Source organism: Choloepus didactylus, chromosome 9 (genome assembly GCF_015220235.1).
Source record: "Choloepus didactylus isolate mChoDid1 chromosome 9, mChoDid1.pri, whole genome shotgun sequence".
NCBI lineage: Eukaryota > Metazoa > Chordata > Mammalia > Pilosa > Megalonychidae > Choloepus > Choloepus didactylus.
In genome coordinates, this window is record NC_051315.1 from 80,377,587 (window position 1) to 80,401,228 (window position 23,642).

Consider the following 23,642-nt stretch of genomic DNA (forward strand, 5'->3'; position numbering starts at 1 on the left):
GTAATTTTCTCTCTCTCATAAGAGTTGGGAAATCTTCAGTGATTATTTCTTCTATTATTCTCTCTGCCCCTTTCCCCCTCCCTTCTCCCTCTGGGACACCTATAAAATGTGCTTCATGTTGTCACTCAGCTCCCTAAGACCTTGCTTGTATTTTTCCATTCTTTTCACCATCTGTTCTTTTGTGTATATGAATTCAAATGTCTTGTTTTCCAATTTACTGATCCTTTCTTCTGCCTCTTCAAATCTACTATTGTATCCCTGCATTGTCTTTTTCATCTTCTCCATTATGCTCTTCATTCCCATAAGTGCTGCATTTGTTTTTTCAAGTTTATGAATTCTTCTTTATGGTCATCCAGTGTCTTCCTTATATCCTTCATCTCTTTTGCTGTATCTTCCCTCAGTTCATTGACTTGATTTTTGAATTCATTTAGGAGATTTGTTTGAACATGTTTAATTAGTTCTTCCTTCAGTTCATTGAATTGATTTAGCATTAGTTGTCTCAACTCCTGTATCTCAGTTCAACTATTAGTTTGTTCCTTTCGCTGGTCCATATTTTCATGTTTCCTAGTATGGCTCATTGTCTTAAACTGTCTAGGCATCTGACTTTCTTGATTAGTTTATTCTGGGGCTCATTTTCACTCTTTTACCTAGGGTTTTCTTGTTCGTTGGCTTTGTTCTCTAACCTTTGGTGTTCAATTCAGCTTATTCTAGGCCTTTAACTTAGGTTCTGTTTAGTTGATCAGAGTTTTTCACCTCTTGTTTTTCTGTTTCTTGCCCTTCCTCTATGTAGCCTTTTTATGTGAGGGTTTCCTCAGATATGGTCAACCCCAGTCAGGTTTCCCAATCCATAGAGGCCCAGATCTCAGGAGAAGGATATGGAGGTTCCTTGAGAATGAGACCTTCCTGTGAGGCCTTTAGACTCTGTGCTTCTCCTATGCTGTCCAGCAGGTGGTGCTTGTCAGCCTGCAACTCCTCCACCAGTGTAAGGAGGTATGGAACCCTTTAGTTCTCCCAGAGACCCTGACCTTGTTTGGGGGCATGGCTGACTGACACTGGTTTCTGAATTCCAGCCCCTCAGGTCTGCATTCCCTGAAGGAGGGCTGTCCCTTGAACTGGACCATGCTCCCCCCAACTAGACTTATTGCTTTGTCTCTCAGAGCTTAGCTCTGCTCTTGCCTGGGCCCAAATTGCAAGTCTTTGAGGCTTTCTGTAATGGGCTACTTAGAATAGTTATTTAGAGAGAGAGAGAGAGAGAGAGAGAGAGAGAGAGAGAGAGAATGATTCAAAAAAAAAAAAAAGAAAGAAAAAAAAGAAATAGAAAAGCCCAGTATAGACTATTAAAAGAAAAGCACTTTAATTCCAACTCTTGCAGTCCTGATGTGCTATTGAAATGCAAAAAGAAAAGGAGCTGGAGAGCAATTGAGGAGCAAACAAGAAACCAGAAAAACCAGCTTTTCAGAGAAGGGTCCTGGCCCCCTGGGTTTGCATATGTGCCTGATTCTGTTTGAACCCAGCCCTTCTCCATATTATGTTCACTCCCAACTCAAAAACTGTGTTTTGTTTTGTTTTGTTTTGTTTTATTTTTGCTGGTTTTTGCTAGCCCTATCTCCTCTCCACCAGGCTGACTTCTCCCAGATTCTCCAGTGTCTGGCTCAGTTTATCTATGGTTGCCATTTTTGTTCAGCAGTCTGAGTTTGTTAATCTGTTCTGCAACTGCAGTTCTTCCTCCTGGTTCCCAGCACTGACAGCCCCTCCTCCCTTGGGAAACCAGCTGCAAAACTGTTGTGCCTGGCAGGGAGGGTCACAGGCCCCCTGGCACAAGAATTGACAGATTTCATTGATCACAGCTGCTCCACACACTCAAAACTGTTGTATGATGTGTCTCCAAACTCAGATCCCCCTGAGGTGTCTGGTCCACACAGTTCCTGGATATCTATCAGCTGCCCCAGATGAGTAACTAAAACCCACACCTCACCACTCTGCCATCTTGCCCCGCCCCCTAAACTTGCTGCTTTTTGATATTCTCTAGCAGTTAACTGGAGAGACTCATAAGGCTTTGTGGAGAACTGACACTTACGTTAGATGTGAAGACATGAAGCTGAGGTAGTATTTAGTTTGGCAAAAGAAAGGAAGAAAGTATTTCAGCTGGATGGGACAGTAAGATCAAAGGCCTAGAACCTGAACATAACATCAGGGCCAGGTGATGATGAATAGTATTTAGCCTGCTAGGAGCCTGAAGTTCCTGTTGAGGAAAATTAAGCACTAATTTTAAATAAATAGATTTGGGTCAGATTTTATAGACTATGAAACTTAGAATTCTAAGGTAGGCAGATAGCCATTGGAAGTTTCTGACCTAGGAGAGAGATAATGAAAGCAGTGCTTTACTGAGGAAATACCATTTAGCTTGAGGCATGAATAGGAGTTAGCTAGACCCTTGTCAGGGAGGGTCATCTGGGAGAAGGAAGCTTCCAGGCAGCAGTAATAGCCCAGGAGTAGAGTGACTGGATAATTTGTCATCTAAATTGAGGATAATTGAAAATGAAAGGGGGCTCTATTAATGAGTATGTTGGGATAACAAGAACAGGCATAGAGCAGGACTTTGCTGTGCAACCTGGAATGTGTAGTCACCCTACTTTTGAGGAGCTATAAAAAAGTCAAAATAAAAAGAAGAAGCAGGGGGCAGGTATAACTTGTGGTATAAGATGAGAAGAGCAGTGGATCCTGCCACTGTTCCTCATGATCAGATAGCCTCCAGAATCCACTGAAGATTTTTAAGCAGGGAGATGGAAAGATCAAATTTGCATTTTGAAAACATGGATTGGAGAAGGGAAAGAGTAGTCAGGGTTGGGGGATTTCAGTTTAGGAGGTGTTTATGGCTTGGATTGGGTTGGTGGCAGTAGAGAGAGGTTCTAGGGATATTTAGACTTGGTGATGGACTGGTTATGGAGATGAAAGGGGGCTGTCAAGGAGCCCTCCTGGTTTCTGGTTCACACAACTGACGAGATGATGTCCTTCACTGATAAGGCAACAGTGAAAGAGGACCAACTTGAGGGGAAAAATGTTAAGTTTGAGGTGATGCATGAAGGTGTCCAGTGAGATGCTGAAGATATGGATCAGGAGCTCAAAGAAATCAGGTCAAGAGAGAGAATCCTGGAAATCATCAATTTATAGATAGTAAATGGAGTCACTGAAAAGAGAAAAATGCCCAAAATAGAACCTCATTTGGATATCAGGGCCATGAGAAGCACTCAAAGGAGACTGCAAAAGAGTAGCTACAGAGGTAGGAGGAAAAACAGAAGGGTGTGGTATCACAAAGGCTGAGGGAAGAGAGGATTTTAAAGGGAGAAGTGGTCAGAGTGTCAAATACTGTTGAGAGGTAAGTAAGATGAGAATTGAAAATCACCCATTGGATTGAGAGACATAGAGGCCTTAGTGAGCATTTTCTGTTCAATTTCAAAGGATCTTCTCTACTACAAAACATTTTTTAAATTTTAAAATGGTTTCACAAAGAAATAGCTTATCCTATCACAAGACTGTTTTATACATTGATTTAAATTTTCAAATATTTAATATTTTCAGTGTTACTTATTCTGAAATTATAAAGAATTAATTGCCAGACTTCCCAAATTAAATAAGAAATATAAGATTGCCTAAAATAATCCTTTTAGTGCTAATATTGGGACTTTTCTGTCTCACAGTTCTAAGCTCTGTTACAATGGGATTCAACTATGTAGTATGTTATTTAGCAATTTGGTTTACAGGAAATTTCAACTGCAGAAATTGAAAAGATGTTATTCTATTTAGTTTAAAATGTCTCAAGCCAGCCATTTAAGTTTTAGCATTAATCAGTATTCAAGGGATAAAACTGATTAAGGACTGTTTGTGGAAAATGTTTTATAGAAACAAAGTCACTTTAATCCTGTGGTTGGATATCAAAAGGGCATTTTTTTAGGAATGCCTTCTGTTAAACCTCTGACCATTGAAGTAATTATCGATCCTTTCTAGGTCCAACACCTCTACATCTGGCTGCACAGGCTTGCTCATTAGAAGCAACCATCTGTCTGCTCTGTTTCAAAGCAGATTACATGCTCTCTGAAAAAAGAGGCTGGATGCCAATTCACTTTGCTGCTTTTTATGACAATGTCTGCATCATCATTGCTCTCTGTAGGAAGGATCCTAGTTTGCTAGAAGCTGAGGCAACAGCTGAGTAAGTTATTAGCATTTTTAAGAATATAAATTTTTGTTTTTCATGTCTTGCCCCACTCATGGACAAAAAAAAGGCATAATTGGTGTGAGTTGAAAGGCTGTGCAAGGCTCACTCTCCTGTCCTTCCTGGTCACTGTCTTTTTCTCATACTCTTATATTTAGAATTTATAGACAGGAGTTTCTATTAATCTAGGCATGTTTTCTGGAGTAATAAAGAGTAAGCCACAGGGAATTTTTCCTAACTTTGTCCCAATAGTATGGTTGCACAGTTTAGTTTATACAGTTAATTACTTAGTGCCCTGGAAAAAGCCTGAAACTTGGGAGGACAAAGCTACTCTCAGTTACACCCTAGGGTCAGAAAAAGACTAAAATGGAGAAAATAACTTTGAAATACGGAACTCTCTCAAATATTTTCTGCCTCACAGTTCAGCTGAGGACCAACTCTTAGGGTGAGGTAAACTTCTCCTGAGAGAAGTTGCTAGGAGTTTAAAGACAAGGTTATCATTTTGAATCTCTGAACCTGATTTAGGCATAGTTTCATTCATGTTCTCCTTGGTCTTCAAAAAAACACATTTTCTTAACAGACATTATTGTTCCATTTCTTTAGTGAAGAAATTAACCCCCCTTCTAGGTTGGGGGTGAGGGATGTGAAGAGAAATTTTTCAGGAAATTAAGGCCTCAGATTAATAGATTTTCTGACTAATAGATTCTGGAAAGAGCCACGGAATACAGAGACCTGCGTTCAACTTTTGGTTCTGTTATACCTTGGCAATGGGACTGAGTGGAAGGGAGCTAAAGGAATGAGTAATTGTAAAAGTTCAAACCATTGGATGTCAGAGGTAGAAGTCAGAAGTCTTCTGTGACTGTAAGGAAGAGACAAAGGATTTCTGGAGAGGAGGATTGTCAACTTTGAGATCTCCTACAGGGATTTAATGAGGAGTGTGACCATACTTGAATAAAGATATGGAGTACAAATGAAGGTATGACAAGGAACTGAGTGATCAGGACATGGATGCTAAAGTTACTGACAATAAGAAGAGACATGTTGGAGGCAAGGCAAGATGGAAGAATGGTGAGGACTTGTGGGTCAGTGGCAGAGACAAACTGTGGCAAGACTGAACAGAAGGATTAGACTATTGCAACAGCTTTAAATCTCCAGGAACACCTGGGAGATTTGATTATTAAAGCCGCCCTCCCTCCCTAACCACTCAGACACATGCCGAATATGCAGGGCAGGCAACACCAACTACACACACAAGCTTGGTGCACCAATTGGACCCCAGAAGACTCACATCCCCACTCACCACAAAGACAAAGTGGGGGAGAACTCGCTTGAGGGGAATAGGTGGCTTGTGGATGCCACCTGCTGGTTAAAGTGTACGCCAACAAGCTGTAGATCTGAAAAATTAGAGATAAGGGTTTGAGTCAGTCTACATGTCCTTAAGGAACTCTATCAAGTTAAGCAAATGCCAAGAGGCCAAAAACAACAGAAACTTTTAAAGCATATGAAAAAAACAGACGATGTGGAAAACCCAAGCCCAAACACACAAATCAAAAGATCAGAGGAGACACAGTATTTGGAGAAATTAATCAAAGAACTAAAGATGAACAATGAGAGCATGGCACAGGATATAAAGGACATGAAGAAGAGCATGGCACCACGTTTTCGTTCCTTGATTGTAGTTCTTTGATTAATTGTTCCAAGTACTGTGTCTCTTCTGATATTTTGATTTGGGTCTTTGGGATTGTGTTCTCCATATCATCTGGTTTTATCATGGACCTCAGGGATATGATAGATAATATAAAACATCCAAATATAAGACTCATTGATGTTCCAGAAGGGTAAGAGAAGGGTAAAGGTCTAGAAAGAGTATTCAAAGAAATTGTTGGGAAAACTTCCCAAACCTTCTAAACAACATAAATACACAAATCATAAATGCCAAGTGAACTCCAAATAGAATAAATCCAAACTCACTCTGAGACATATTCTGATCAGACTGTCAAATACTGAAGAGAAGGAGCAAGTTCTGAAAGCAGCAAGAGAAAAGCAATTCACCACATACAAAGGAAACAGCATAAGACTAAGTTGCGACTACTTAGCAGCCACCATGGAGGCAAGAAGGCAGTGGCATGACATATTTAAAATTCTGAGAGAGAAAAATTGCCAACCAAGAATTCTTTATCCAGCAAAGCTCTCCTTCAAATTTGAAGGAGAGCTTAAATTTTTCACAGACAAACAAATGCTGAGAGATTTTGCTAATAACAGACCTGCCCTACTTCAGGTACTAAAGGAAGCCCTACCAACAGAGAAAGAAAGAAAGGAGAAAGAGATATGAAGACAGATTCAGTACTAAGGAGATTCAATATTGGTTCATTAAAGGACAATAAGACAGAGAGGGAAAAAATTTATCTGACACACATAAACCAAAGGAGAGGATGGCTGATTCAAGAAATGCCTTCACACTAATAATATTGAATGTAAATGGATTAAACTCCCCAATCAAAAGATATAGATTGGCAGAATGGATCAAAAAAAAAATGAACCATCAATATGTTGCATACAAGAGACTCATCTTAGACACAGGGACACAAAGAAATTGAAACTGAAAGGGTGGAAAAAATATTTCATGCAAGCTACAGCCACAGGAAAGCAGGAGTAGCAATATTAATCTCAGATAAAATAGACTTTCAATGTAAGGATGTTATGAAAGACAAAGAAGGCCACTACATACTAATAAAAGGGGCAATTCAACAAGAAGAAATAACAATCATAAATGTTTATGCACCCAATCAAGGTGCCAAAAAATACATGAGACAAACACTGGCAAAATTAAAGGAAGCAATTGATGTTTCCACAATAATTGAGGGAGACTTCAACACATCACTCTCTCCTATACATAGATCAACCAGACAAAAATCCAATAAGGAAACTGAAAACCTAAGCAATCTGATAAATGAAATGGATTTAACAGACATATATAGAACATTACATCCCAAATCACCAGGATACACATTCTTCTCTAGTGATCACAGAACTTTCTCCAGAATAGATCATATGCTGGGACATAAAACAAGCTTCGGTAAATTTTAAAAAATTGAAATTATTCAAAGCACATTCCCTGACCACAATGGAATACAATCAGAAGTCAATAACCATCAGAGACTTAGAAAATTCACAAATACCTGGAGGTTAAACAACACACTCCTAAACAGTCAGTGGGTTAAAGAAGAAATAGCAAGAGAAATTACTAAATATATAGAGATGAATGAAAATGAGAACACAACATATCAAAACCTATGGGATGCAGCAAAAGCAGTATTGAGGGGGAAATTTATAGCACTAAACACATACATTAAAAAGGAAGAAAGAGCTAAAATGAAAGAACTAATGGATCAACTGAAGAAGCTAGAAGATGAACAGCAAACTAATCCTAAACCAAGTAGAAGAAAAGAAATAACAAGGATTAAAGCAGAAATAAATGACATAGAGACCAAAAAAGCAATAGAGAGAATAAATAACACCAAAAGTTTGTTCTTTGAGACGATCAACAACATTGACAAGCCCCTAGCTAGACTGACAAAATCAGAAAGAGAGAAGACCCATATAAGCAAAATAAGGAATGAGAAAGGTGACGTTAATGCAGATCCAGAAGAAATTAAAAAAATTGTAAGAGGATACTATGAACAACTGTATGCCAACAAACTGGATAATGTAGAGGAAATGGACAATTTCCTGTAAACATATAAACAACCGAGACTGACCAGAGAAGAAATAGAAGACCTCGACAAACCAATCACAAGCAAAGAGATACAATCAGTCATCAAAAAGCTTCCCACAAATAAATGCCCAGGGCAGATGGCTTCACAGGGGAATTCTACCAAACTTTCCAAAAAGAACTGACACCAATCTTACTTAAACTCTTTCAAAACATCAAAGAAAACGGAACACTACCTAACTCATTTTATGAAACTAATATCAATCTAATACCAAAACCAAGCAAAGATGCCAAAAAAAGGAAAACTACAGGCCTATCTCCCTAATGAATATAGATGCAAAAATTCTCAACAGAATACTTGCGAATCGAATCCAAAGACACATTAAAAAAGTCATACACCATGACCAAGTGGGGTTCATTCCAGGCATGCAAAGATGGTTCAACATAAGGAAATCAATCAATGTATTACAACACATTAACAAATCAAAAGGGAAAAATCAAATGATCATCTCAATAGATGCTGAAAAAGCATTCGACAAAATCCAACATCCCTTTTTGATAAAAATACTTCAAAAGGTAGGAATTGAAGGAAACTTCCTCAATATGATAAAGAGCATATATGAAAAACCCACAGCCAGCATACTGCTCAATGGTGAGAGACTGAAAGTCTTCCCTCTAAGATCGGGAATGAGACAAAGATGCCTGCTGTCACCACTGTTATTCAACATTGTGCTGGAAGTGCTAGCCAGGGCAATCCAGAAAGACAAAGAAATAAAAGGCATCCAAATTGGAAAGGAAGAAGTAAAACTGTCATTGTTTGCAGATAATATGATCTTATATCTGGAAAACCCTGAGAAATCAAAGCTACAGCCACTGGAGCTAATAAACAAATTTAGCAGAGTAGTGGATACAAGATTAATGAACATAATTCAGTAATGTTTCTATATGCTAGCAATGAACAAAGGGAAGAGACACTCAAGTAAAAGATACCATTTTCAGTAGCAAATAAAAAAATCACATACCTACGAATAAACTTAACGGAAGATGTAAAAGACCGATGCAAAGAAAACTACATAACTCTACTAAAAGAAATAGAAGGGGACCTTAAAAGATGGAAAAATATTCCATGTTCATGGATAGAAAGGCTAAATGTCATTAAGATGTCAATTCTACCCAAACTCATCTACAGATTCAATGCAATGCCAATCAAAATTCCAACAACCTACTTTGCAGACTTGGAAAAGCTAATTATCAGATTTATTTGCAAAGGGAAGATGCCTCAAATTGCTAAAGTCACTCTAAAAAAGAAAAAACAAGTGGAGGACTTACACTCCCTGACTTTGAAGCTTATTATAAAGCCACAGTTGTCAAAACAGCATGGTACTGGCACAAAGATAGACATATTGATCAATGGAATCGAATTGAGAATTCGGAGATAGACCCACAAATCTATGGCTGACTGATCTTTGATAAGGCCCCCAAAGCCACTGAACTGGGACATAACAGTCTTTTCAACAAATGGGGCTGGGAGAGTTGGATATCCATATCCAAAAGAATGAAAGAGGACCCCTACCTAACACCCTACACAAAAATTAACTTAAAGTGGATCAAAAGATCTCAATATAAAAGACAGTACCATAAAACTCCTATAAGGTAATGTAGGGAAATACCTTCAAGGCCACTTCCTAGACCTTACACCCAAAGCACAAGCAACAAAGGAAAAAAATAGATAAATGGGAACTCCTCAAGCTTAGAAGTTTCTGTACCTCAAAGAAATTTGTAAAAAAAAAGGTGAAGATGCAGCCAACTCAATGGGAAAAATTTTTTGGAAACCATCTATCTGACAAAAGACTGATATCTTGCATATAAAAAGAAATACTACAACCCAATGACAGTAGTACAGACAATCCAATTATGAAATGGGCAAAAGATATGAAGACACAGTTCTCTGAAGGGGAAATACAAATGGCCAAAAAACACATGAAAAAAATGTTCAGCTTCACTAGCTATTAGAGAGATGCACATTAAGACCATGAGATACCATCTCACACCAATTAGAATGGGAGCCATTAAACAAACAATAAACTACAAATGCTGGAGAGGATGTGGAGAAATTGGAGCTCTTATTCATTGTTGGTGGGACTGTATAATGGTTCAGCCCCTCTGGGAGTCAGTCTGGCACTTCCTTAGAAAACTAGATATAGAGTTACCCTTTGATCCAGCAATTGCACTTCTTGGTATATACCCAAAAGATCTGAAAGCAGTGACATGCACAGATATCTGCATGCCAATGTTCATAGCAGCATTATTCACAATTGCCAAGAGATGGAAACAACCCAAATGTCCTTCAACAGATGAGTGGATAAATAAAATGTGGTATATACACACAATGGAACACTATGCAGCTGTAAGAAGGAACGATGTCATTGAAACATGTGACAACACGGATGAACCTTGAAGATATAATGCTGAGCAAAATAAGCCAGGCACAAAAAGAGAAGTATTATATGCTACCACTAATGTGAACATTGAAACATGTAAAACAAATGGTTTATAATGTAGAATGTAGGGGAACTAATGATAGAGAGCAATTAAGGAAGGGGAGATGATAACCCAGTAAGAACATATAAGCTATCATGGGTAAATTTAATATTCTGGGAATGCCCAGGAATGACTATGGTCTGTTAATTTCTGAAGGATATGGTAGGAACAAGTTCACAGAAATGTTGCTATATTAGTTTATTTTCTTGAGGTAGGGTATGAACATGTTGGAAGTAAAGTAGCTATCTTAGGTTAGTTGTCTTTTTCTTACTCCCTTGTTATGGTTTGTTCGAAATGTTTTTTTTTTATTGTATGTTTTTTTTTAATTTTTTTTATATAGTTGATTTAAGAAAAAAAGAGTTAATTAAAAAAAATGAAAACAATATGCAGAGCCCCCTTGAGGAGCTGGTGGAGAATGCAGGGGTGTTGGGCTTCCCCACTTCGATGGTTGCTGATGTGCTCACAGACATAGGGAACTGGTGGTTTGATGGGCTGAGTCCTCTACCACAAGTCTTGCCCTTGGGAAGACTTGCTGCAAAGGAGAGGCTAGGCCTCCCTGTAATTGTGCCTAAGAGCCTCCTCCCAAATTCCTGTTTGTTGCTCAGATGTGGCCCTCTCTCTCTAGCTAAGCCAACTTGAAAGGTGAAATCACTGCCCTCCCTGCTACGTGGGATCTGACACCCAGGGGAGTGAATCTCCCTGGCAACGTGGAATATGACTCCCAGGGAGGAATCGAGACCCAGCACCATGGGATGGAGAACATCTTCTTGACCAAAAGGGAGATGTGAAAGGAAATGAAATAAGCTTCAGTGGCAGAGATTCCAAAAGGAGCCGAGAGGTCACTCTGGTGGGCACTCTTACGCACAATATAGACAACCATTTTTTACGTTCTAATGAATTGGAATAGCTAGCAGTAAATACCTGAAACTATCAAACTACAATCCAGAACCCTTGAATGTTGTAGACGATTGTATAAAAATGTAGCTTATGACAATGTGATTGGGAAAGCCTTATGGACCACACTCCCCTTTGTCTAGTTTATGGATGGATGAGTAGAAAAATGGGGGAAGGAAAAAAAAAAGGCACCCAGTGTTCTCTTTTACTTTAATTATGCTTTTTCACTTTAATTTTTACTCTTATTATTTTTGTGTGTGTGGTAATGAAAATGTCGATAATTAATTTTGGTGATGAATGCACAACTATATAATGGTACTATAAACAATTGAATGTATGCTTTGTTTTGTATGGCTGCATGGTATGTGAATATATCTCAATACAAATAAAGTAATATAGACCTAAGATGGTGGCTAGGTGAGACAGAGCAAAATAACACCTCCATGAAAAATACTTGATAAAAACCAGAAGGTGACCCAGAATACCAGTTTCAGTGATGCACCAGCTGGACAAGGTCTGCTGGAACCACAGGGACCGTCCACTTGGTGAAAACAGGAGTCTGCATTCTGAAATGAGTGAGTAAGCCAGCTGAAAGACCTGCAGCCATGCTGCAGTGTGGGGAAGCCAGAGGTTGGCGTTTGAAGACAGACTGGTTCTTTTTTTTAAAAAAATAAAAAAGGAAAAACCGAGGAGCGGCTGCATTTGCATTGGTGAAAACTGTGCAGTGGAAGCACAGCAGAAGCAGTCTGAGCCGGCCTCTCAGTGTCTGGCATGAAGGATAGCCCGCTGCAGAGTCCCTCAAGGCCAGGGGAGCAGAGGGGGAGAGCCAGAAGGAGAAAGAAACCCTGCTGCTTGCAGATGGTCCCCAGCGGGCTGGAGACAATCCTGCCCAGGGCCATGCCCACAGTCCAGAGCAGCACCAGTTGTCCCTGAGCTGGGAAGGAGGAACTGTGCAAGGAGAGGGGAGGGGTGGAGATGCCCCATTCAGCCATCTTTGCATCAGGCTGAGAGTGTCCCTGTACAGCCCAGCAGCCCTTGAGGGACAGCGTGCACTTGTGATGTAGTATAGCCTTCCCTCAGCAGAGGTTCTGGAAGATCACAGCTGAGAAGCGGGGCCCGCTCAGAAAACCCAGGGACGCTACGTCAATGCCAGTGGTTTGTGGGTCAGCGTCCGAGAGGATCGGGGACAGAACTGAAATGAAGGCTTAGACTCTTACAAGCCTTGAATCTCCAGGAACACCTGGGAGGTTTGACTATTAAAGCTGCCCTGCCTCCCTAGCCTCCAGGACATATGCCCCACATTCAGGACGGATGGCTCCAGCAACACACCCAAATTGAGTTCACCAACTGAATCCCACAAGAATCATTTCCCCACATATCACAAGAATATATATTATGGCAAAGGATATAAAGGACATGAAGAAGACCATGGAACAGGATATAAGGGACATAAAGAAGACCCTAGAAGAGCATAAAGAAGACATTACAAGAGTAAATAAAAAAATAGAAGATCTTATGGAAATAAAAGAAACTGCTGGACAAATTAAAAAGACTCTGGATACTCAAAATACAAGATTAGAGGAAGTTGAACAATGACTCAGTGTCCTAGAAGTCCACAGAACAGAAAATGAAAGAACAAAAGAAAGAATGGAGAAAAAAACAAAAAAATCAAAATGGATCTCAGGGATACAACAGATAAAATAAAACGTCCAAACTTAAGACCCATTGGTGTCCCAGAAGGGGAAGAGAAGAGTAAAGGTCTAGAAAGAGTATTCAAAGAAATTGTTGGGGAAAACTTCCCCAACCTTCTACACAATATAAATACACAAAGTGTAAATGCCCAGTGAACTCCAAATAGAATAAATCCAAATAAACCCACTCCAAGACATATTCTAATCAGACTGTCAAATACTGAAGAGAAGGAGCAAGTTCTGAAAGCAGCAAGAGAAAAGCAATTCACCACATACAAAGGAAACAGCATAAGACTAAGTTGTGACTGCTCAGCGGCCACCAGGGAGGCGAGAAGGCAGTGGCATGACATATTTAAAATTCTGAGAGAGAAAAATTTCCAAACAAGAATACTTTATCCAGCAAAACTCTCCTTCAAATTTGAGGGAGAACTTAAATTTTTCACAGACAAACAGATGCTGAGAGATTTTGCTAATAAAAGACATGCCCTACTTCAGATACTACAGGGAGCCCTACCAACAGAGAAACAAAGAAAGGAGAAAGAGATATAGAGAATTTTAACAGACATATATAGAACCTTACATACCAAATTACGAAGACTCTCATTTTTCTCTAGTGATCATGGATCTTTCTCCAGAATGGACTAATATGCTGGAACATAAAACAAGCCTCAATAAATTAAAAAAAAAAAAAATGGATATACTCAAAGCACATTCTCTGACCAAAATGGAATACAAATAGAAGTCAATAATTTGTGAATTGTAACTCCACTATTTACTTCCTACATGATATAAAATACACAAACTCGAATGACGAATCGGTGGTTTTGAACTCAATGTAAAATATGTAAGTTTTGACAAGAAATATATAAAGGTGGGGGAATAGAGGAGTATAGGAGCATAGTTTGTATGTCCTATTGAAGTTAAGTTGGTTTCAAAGAAAAACAAGATTGTTATGGATTTAAGAGTTTAATTTTAAGCCCCACAGTAAACACAAAGAAATTATCAGAGAATATGACCATAGAGATGAAAAGTAGAGTATGAGTAAAGAGAAATGGGGGAAGGAGCAATGGGGAGTTAAGAAATGAGTGTAGCGTTGCTGTTTGAGGTGAAGGGAAATTTCTAGTAATGGATAGTGGGAAAGAGATAGCATTACAAAATTCTAAATGTGATTAATCCCACTAATGGAAAGCTAGGGAGGAGGTAGAATGGGAAGATTTAGGCTGTATATATGTTTCCACAATTGAGAAAAAAAAAAAAAAAAAAAGGACAGTCTAAATAGATGACAATTGAATGCCAAGGATGACCCTGGATGGGATCTAAGGATGGAGGACAGGAGGCTCAAAGGGACACAGTTGAGATATAGGGGGAAAAAAAAAGGAAATATAGAATGTATGTTTTGTATCAATGTTGAGTCTTTAGTACTTCTTAGCTGCATTTAATGGCATTGCATAAAAGAATGTCCTTGTTCATGGGAATTGTACATGTGAATTACAGTGTTTGTTCAGGGATGGGTGCAGCTAGCTCTCATACATTCAGAAGACAGAGCAATAGATGATGGATGATAGATAGGGAGGAAGGGAGGGAGGGAGGGAAAGAAATACCGGTGTGACAGCATGTTAAAGTTGGTGGATTGGGGTATCAGGGGAGGGGGTCAGGGTATGCTGGAGTTCTGTGTATGGGGTTTGTATTGTTTTTGCGACTGTTCCTATAACTTTGAATTTATTTCAAAATAAAAGAAAATTTAAAAAAATAAAAATAAAAAAATGAATTAAAAAATAAAAAAAAGAAGAGATGTGTTAGTGAGGCAATGCCAGAGTTAGGACAGTTATGGAAGAGGGCAGAGGGCAACGGCAATGGCAAGATGGCATTGGAAAGGGTAATATAATTTGATAGCCATGTTTTTGAAATGAAGAAAATCAGAAGGATGGTGCTAGAAGTAGAAGTAATCTTTATTCCTACCCATGATTAGGAGAAAGAAAGCAGCAGGAGAACAGTTTTATTGAAATAGAAAAGGGAGAAAGTGAGGACATGTTTACTCAAAAAGGAGTAGAAGTTTCCCAGGGTCCAGGAAAAAAGAGGCAGGGGAGAGTATTGTGGATGGATGGAGGTGAGAGTTCAAGGCAGACAGGAAGAGGAAGGGGTTTTCATGAGGAGAGAAAGCCATGGATTATAAGGATAAAGGAAATAGTGATTGAGGCAGAGATACGGTGAAAGGAAAAAGCAAGGGGGACTATATATCAAGACTGTGCTATGTATCTTTTTTAACTTTCACACCAACACTGTCAGGTGGTAGTTATTACCTTCATTTTTTTCACAGGTGAAGAAAAATACAGTTTTGCTTAAGGTTGCTTTGTCAGTCAGTGGATATATTAGTTAAAATACAGTTAAATCTGCTGTGACAAAGAGGCCCCCAAATATGGTGGTTTGAACAAGAAAAACATGTCATTCTCTCTCATGAAAAGTCTGGGTCATGGGTCCAGGACTAGCATAATGATTGACTATATCAGGGACCCAGGCTTCCTCTATTTTGTTGTTCCTTAATATGTGGATTCTGTTATCATGGTCCAAAATGGCAACTTCTGCTTCCATTATCATGTTTTCATTCTAGCCATGAGAAGGAGGAGTGAGAAAAAGTTATAGTGCTCTCTTTTTCTCTTTAGGAAGTTGTCCGTATAACTTCCATTAACATCCTATTGGCCAAACCTAGTCATATGGCTGTATGTATACATAAGGGAAGCTGGGAAATGTAATATTTGACTAGATAGCCATGTGCCCAACCCAAAAGTTGTCACTATCCAAGAAGCAGATGACTTTTTGAGAAATTTCTGCCACAATGAGGAAGCTGGAATTTGAGAACTGGACATGAAATCTGAAGAAACGGTTTTGAATACTATCTGAGCCTCAATTTCATCACTGGTAAAATGAGCTGATAATAGTTTCTTTGCTTTTTCCTTGATTCATTGAGTTGTAAGGATTAGATGGGACAGTGTATCCTAAGAACTTTGAGCATTATCCACTTCTGAACAAATTACAAGGCATGATAATTAGTTTGGGAGATGGGGTAAGGACAGCTGAGGTGAGAGTATTAGGAAAATCTGTTTGTTTACATGTGACATACAGAGGACAAGAATGCAATAGTAAGAGAAGGTAATGAAATAAATCAGACTTGCTCCAATAGCAATTTGAATAGTTGTACAAAAAGAAAATTTGACAGTGTAATGTGTGCTCAATTATAATATGTTCCTTGATTTTTTAGGAATCAGTGTACTCCACTCTTACTTGCTGCTACTTCAGGAGCATTGGATACTATTCAGTACCTATTTTCTCTTGGTGCTAACTGGAGAAAAACAGATATTAAAGGAAATAATATAATTCATTTATCAGTGCTAACCTTTCACACAGAGGTTCTCAAGCATATAATAGCGTTAAATATTCCTGAACTCCCAGTTTGGAAAACTTTGGTAGGTGAGTAGAGACTACATAATCTATTCTCAAATAAATGTTTTGATTATTATTTAGTTTAATTATTGATACTGATTGAGATAGAGCAAATGAAAGAATGCATACCATATTTAAACACTTAAAAATCATGAAATAAAGCACTATATAAATTAAAACCATATATACAGATAATGTTGAGCTATATTTCTGTGTTTGCAGAAGTAGTGTTGTTCCTAAATTAAAATCAAAGATCTGTGACCTACATTTTACAAAATTAAAATTTTACTTTCCAACTTTCTCCAAACACTAACTCTCCTCTTCTCCATGAAAAAAAGAATGAATTTTAACCACAATGAGATACCACTTTGCACCCACTAGATGGCTATTATTTAAAAATAAAACAAAGCAAAACAAAAAACAGAAAAAGGTAAGTGCTGGCAAGGATGCAGAGAAAGAGGAACCCTTATACATTGCTGGTTGCACTGTAGAATGGCACAGCCATTATGGAAATCTGGCAGCTCCTCAGGAAATTTAAAATAGAATTACCATATGATCTGGCAATCTCACTTCTTGATATATACTCAAAAGATTCAAAAACAGGGACTCGAAAAGATATGTACACATTAACATTTATGGCAGAAATATTCACAAAAGTCAAAAGGTGAAAGCAGCCTAAGTGTCCATCAGTAGATGAATGGATAAACAAAATGTGTTATATCCATACAATAGAATATTATTCAGCTGTAAAATGAAATGAAGTTCTGATGAATGCAACAACAGGGATGAAACTTGAAGACATCATGTTGAGTGAAATAAGCTAGATACAAAAAGACATTGTATAATGTCACTTAAATGAAATACCTAGAAGAAATAAAATTCATAGATACAGATGGTGGTTTATAGGTTACCAGGGCCCAGAGTAGGACGGGGTGGGAGGGGGAAGAGGGAAGAGCAGAAGGAGGGAGTTATGGCTTAATGGGTGAATAGTTTGTGTTTGAGAAGTTGAAAAAGGTAGGGTTAATGGATTGGTTGGTGATGGTAGCACCATTTTGTGAATATAACTAATACTACTGAATTGTACACTTGAATTTGGCTAAAATAGGAAATTTTGTGCTGTATAATTGTTACTACAATAAAAAGTGGTTTTTAAAAAAGTGAATTTTAAAAGGAAAAGAGGTGGACTATTTCCACATTGTGCTCTGAACTGGCTGCCATTCAGAGTAGCTCCTGAATCCATACAGGGAAGCTCCTGATTTCCAGGCAATGTGGCTTGACTTTCCCACTCTGTAGGTAAGCCCTATAATAAAAGCTTATGTCTCAGAATGCGTCCAGTGCTTTCTTTAGTCCTTTGGCTACAAAAGCCATCTTGCACCATGACAATTGGCAAGCCAGCCTAGAGACTAAAGAAATCCCAGCCACTGATGACATGAACTTGGGGAAAGGAAAGGGGAAGTCCCCAGGTGGGATACTGCGGTAGCTTGTGACACTTATGTGGGGAGGGGTGGCTACCCCCCTGATAAATGGGGTCTGCTGAGGGAGTATGGAGATGCATATGACTCCCCAGCTGGACTAATAGCTCTCCTGCTACAGGCTGCAGGACTAGTAGGATTTCATGAGAAAAAGGAAAGCCACCAGACTGCTACAGCAGTAGCCTGGCCATTCTTGGAGGCTTTGTGCAGTTACAGAAAAGGCCTTAATGGCTGATGCTGCAGTCTGCTGCTTAGAAGAAGAATTGAAGTTAGAAAGGGATATGCAATTGACCCAAGCTGAATTGAAAGACACTCTGGATAAAAGTTTAGAAATACTGACATGCCAGTACACTAGAGTAAGAGGGCATAAGCTGCCCAAAGGGCCAGTTAGGTATACCCTAGCTTCCCCTGACTGCTGGAACCCTAAAGTGTGGGACCCTATTGATTCCTCATCAAAAGATGATGAGCTCGTGTCTGACCGGGAAATTAAAACTGAGGAAAGTAAGCATGCACATCCTGTGGTCCAACAAAAGGTGCCTTCCCCCAGATGTTCTGTGGCAATATATCAGTATAAATTACCGGGGTCATTTAATAGCCCTGTCTGGCCAATGGAAAAAACTAATGGTAAATGACTATTAATTATATTGAACTTAATTTAATAACTTCTTTGTTTGCAGCTGTGTCACATATAGCTACCTTGTTGCAGGATATGAGTGCTCAGTTAAGCCAATTTCACTTTGTGTTAAACCTTGTCAAAGCTTATTTTAGTATTTTAGATCCCTTCAGCCAGACTGCATCCACCTTCATGTGGGAAAACCAACAATGGACATTTGCTGTGCTTCCACAAGGATACCTCCACAGTCCCACCATCTGCTGTGGACTGGTAGCACAAGATTTAAAGAAAAGGACACCCCCTATGTTTCACTATAATGATGATATCATGCTACCCAGTAATTCTTTTCCAGAACTAGAAATTGCTGCTAGCACAATGGTGACCCACCTTGAAAGTTGAGGATGGGTGATAAATCAAAGTGAATTACAAGAGCCTGTACATTCTATCAAGTTCTTGGGTATTGTCTGGTTGGGTAAAACTAAAGCTATTCCTTTAGCTGTTGTTGTTAAAATACAAAGTTCTCCTATACTGCTAACTTCTAAACAATTAATAGCTTTTCTTGGTTTATTAGGTTATTGGAAACTGTTTATACTATATTTAGAAATTTTAAAACTTCTGTACACCCTAATCAGAAAAGGAAAAGCATGAGAATGGGATTTTCCACAGCAGGCTGTGTTTATAAAAGTACAAGCACAGGCTTTAAGGGGGATGGACTCCATATATCCTGTGAATTGGATGTGGCAGTGCCAATATTGGCTTTGGGTGGGGTTTGTGGCAAAGGCAACAGGCTAAATGTGTAACCATTAGATTCTGGTCCCAACTTTGGAAGGGCATAGAACTCAGATATAACCCTTTGGAAAAACAATTGTGTGCGGCTTATAATGCTCTGTTACAAGTGGAAGGGTTTAACCCAAAGGTGCCCAGTGGCCACACTCATACAGGGGTGGACACAGGAGACTATAAATAAGCCCCATTTGGGGAGTGCTCAGCTAAGCATGCTGATAAAATGGAAAGCCTGCATCCTACGATGCTGAATTTTTAACAGTAGCCCTGTGAGTGCAGAGATGCATGAAATTTTAGGACCGGTCTCCCATGTGGAAGAGCAGCATGCCCTGCCTCCTGTTGATCCTCCTGAGGTGGCTCCTCCATGCCCACCATTGATGGGCAAGGGAGTATACCTGACTCTGCATGGTATACTGATGGATTGGCACTTGGGCAACATGCTATCTGGACAGCCATGACTGTCCAGCCAAGTACTGACATCACCTGGTGGGAGACTGGAACTTTGCAGAGCAGCCAGTGGGCTGAGCTGCAGGCTGTATGGATAGTAATTGTCCATGAACCAGGAGACACCTTGACTGTCTGCTCAGATAACTGGGCCATATATCGAGGCCTAACAGATATATGTTAGATGGATGGATGGATGGCCACGTGGAAGCAGAAGCAATGGATGGTGGTTGACCACCCCCTATGGGGGAAGGAACTGTGGGAAGACATCTGGATGGCCTGCCAGAAATGTAAGGTAATTGCTTTCCATATTTCTGCCCATAATGTTAACTCATTGCCAGGTAATGCAGCTGCAGATGCCCTAGCAAAATTCCACAACCTAACAGCAATGATGCATGAGGTGACCTAATGGCTGTATTGGAAAACTGAGGCCATGGGTACCAGACCCTGTGGAAGCTGGTGCAGCAGTTTCAGCTTCCTAAAACCTGACAAGAGTTAAAAGGAGTAGAGGATGCTAGCTCCTCCTGCTTGCTGCGATGGCCCAGAATGCTTCCTCACCAACTTGGACCCATCAGCCGAGACCAGATTCCTCTCACCTAGTGGCAAGTAGACTATATTGGCCCCATTCCTCTGTCCAAAGGGGCAAAATACATCTTCACCATTGTAGATACAGCTACAGGACTGCTGCTGTCCTTCCCAGGGGTCAAGGCCAACTAGTGAGCTACCATGTGTAGCTTAAAAAAAAATTAAGTGCCCTTTCTGGGGTCCCCACATACATGGACAGCGATAGGGGGACCCTCTTCACTGGGCACTTAAACCAGGCCTGGGCTACAGAACATAATGTCCTTTGGACTTTTCACTTGCCCTATAATCCCCCAGCAACTGGGTTAATTGAAAGAATGTATGGCCTTTTAAAGGAACACTGAAAGGATGATAGAAACTCCTTACAACAATGGACTTGATGACTGTACCAGCATTGACTCCAGACCCAAAGCAGCAGCTCCTGTGCCTATGGAAATGGTAGGCAAGGGGCCCAGGCAAGCCTTATGAATTCAAATAAGGGGGGGCCAGCTGCCTTCAAGCGGCAGCAAGGCAAGGAAAATAATCTGCTCTTGCCTGTGCCACCAACACTAGAAACTGGGGAAAATAAGGTCAATTGGCTCTGGTTCTGGCCGTGCAGCTAAGCTGGTTGAGAATCCTAAGCCCATGGGGTATTTACTGTGCCAAAGGTTATTTGTATTCCCCAACTGGGGCCCCCATGCCCTAGGGAACAGTATGCGTAACTTTGCAACCCCAAACTAATTGTAGATTTGACCCGAAGGGCTCCCTGCAGGGGAAGAAAATATGGCATTGAAAAAACAAAACAAAACAAAAAAACCCTCACCTGGAATTCTTCTATCCACTAATGAAAACTCAGTATATATATATATATTTATATAGTTCCTATGTGTGCTATTGATTCTTGTTAAAAAACTGTATATTACTGTTTCAGTAATGCATTAACTAAAGTGCTGTATTTAGCATTATTCCAACAAGTTTTAGTTTTAGTGGTAATTATATGCTATAGAATGTCTGCTTGAAAATGGTTTTCAAAATTATTTTGGTAACTTAAGTATAAGACGTATAAAGAATGCTTTGTATGAAAAGGATAAAGAAAGTAGTTTTGTCCTAAATGACTGGTTGTTTCAGAATGGAAAAGAGAAAATGTAGGACAAAAATCTAGATGGTTATAGAAAGTTGCAGAAAGTTTGCAGAAAGGGAAATTTATTTCTGTGGACAAAGTTAGGAAATGATAAAAAAAAAAAACTAGATATAGATTAAAGCAGACTGCCTGGTAGTTTTATCCTTTAGCTATTTTAGTCCCAGATGTACCTGTGCTTTAATTAATATTCAGTGTCATATATATGTATCTGATAACTCACAAAATGTAACACAAGCTCTTGATCACATGCCAGATCATTTTGAACATTTATCTGATAATCCTTTGTCCAAATGGTACAATTCTTTAACTTGGCCATGATGCCAAGGGGATTACTGTCCATATATACTTGTTTATTTGTACTTTGCTGTTCACTGTATTGTTGTGAATTATGGATGCAATGTCTGTCCTATGGTCAACACAAATTTTTGTTTGTGAGTGGAATGTGGGAGCCCCTGGCCCCCAAGTGTCTTGAAAACTGCACACAGCAGTTTGCTTGACCTAGGACCTGTTCTCCTCACAGTATCAGTTGCTATCTGTAATCTATACCCAAAACTATACCTCCTCCCTGAGACTCACTGAGATACTGTTATCTCTAAAATCTTCCCCTCCTCCCTGTTGATTACAATCAACCTCTCCCTACATTGCATGACCCCACTCCCTGCTCCCTGCCTTAATGCTCTCATACCCATTGGAATGTCAAGCCCTTATAACCAGTTTATTCAGCCCCTCCAAAGCATGGACTCCTTCCACGTTGTGCTCTGAACTGGCTGCCATTCAGAGCAGCTCCTGAATCCATCCAGGGAAGCTCCTGATTTCAGGGCAATGTGGCTCGACTTCCCCACCCTGTAGGTAAGCCCTATAATAAAAGCTCATGTCTCAAAAAAAAAAAAAAAAAAAAGAGTGAAAGTAGGGAGAAAATGAAAGTTTAATGGAAAAGATTTCTTCTAGTTTATTCCTTTCTTCCTAATTTTAGAGTCAAATTCAGCAACATCTTTCTATTTTGATAAATGTTTTGTAAAAAATCTGGGATTTAAAAAAAAAAAATTTATTCAACCAGCCAGAAGTATTCTAAGGTAAGGATTAAGAAGCCAATTGAATGTACACATCCAATTTTACTCCTTCCAAAGTACCACTAAAACTATATGGAGATTATATAATAATAGCAGCAGCAGTAGCAGACAAGCATACAATGGAGAACAAGAAAGGATACAACAGCAATAAGATACTGGAAGACAGAAACAGATAATCAAGTTTCAGGAGTTAGCAGATGGAAAAAATGATTGCAAACCAGCAGTGGGAAAACTGAGAACATCCCTGACTCACACCAACTCCTCAAAAGTTTCAGGAACTGGCAGCATCAGGCGGGAGTGCTGTCTGTGGAGTCTGAAATTCTAGCATTCTCCCCTACAAACAGATGAGAGAAAGGTCCAGGAAACTGGAAAAGTAAAAGTGCTAGTTTCCCATTAACCATAACAATCTTTGATTTCTAAAATCAGTGTATCAAAAGGGTAGCAGTGTATACAAATATTTAGAAATAAGATATGTAAATCACAGAAGGTATAGGGAAAGAATCTGAAGTGGTTATTTCTGGAGAGATGAACTGAGGAGAGTTGGAAGGGTGATGCAAGGAACCATTAAATTTTGTTATAGTCCTTTTAATAATGTTTAACTCTTTTAATCATGAGCATATATTACTTTAATAAAACAAAAATTAATTAAATGAAAAATAAAAGAATTTGGAGAATAAGAACTAAATTTTTCCGACAACTTATTTAAGGATGGGGCCAGATATATTTAAAGATTTTCAACCCCATTCTAATGATTCAAGAAGTCTGAATACTTAATTTCAAAGCTGGTTCAATACTTAATCTTGGAATTGGCTGGTTACTGCTTCAAGAAGTATTTATGTACTTATATACAATCTTAGTCTTTTTTTTAGGAGGACCTGAAATGACCATCCCATTACTTTTAGTAGACTAAACCATTGCAAATTCCCCTTCAGTAATAGGAAGCTCTGACCTCTAACAGGACTAGCCTAATAGCACAAAAATTTCCCAAAGGCCAGGGCTTCTCACAGGCTTTAATGGGAAGTCCTGATAATGACATGAACAGAGTAATAAGCAGTGTGCATCTGGCCACTGC

General features: G+C 39.2%; 1 protein-coding gene across 1 annotated transcript in view; it reads left to right on the forward strand.

Moving 5' to 3' along the window:
- The window catches only part of ANKAR (ankyrin and armadillo repeat containing), a 162,368-nt gene that overhangs the window by 44,830 nt on the left and 93,896 nt on the right, over positions 1-23,642 (forward strand). Inside the window, exons 8-9 of the mRNA XM_037850171.1 lie at positions 4,006-4,207; positions 16,305-16,513. Of these exons, the coding sequence (XP_037706099.1) occupies positions 4,006-4,207; positions 16,305-16,513 (411 nt within the window). The remainder of the gene's footprint in view (positions 1-4,005; positions 4,208-16,304; positions 16,514-23,642) is intronic.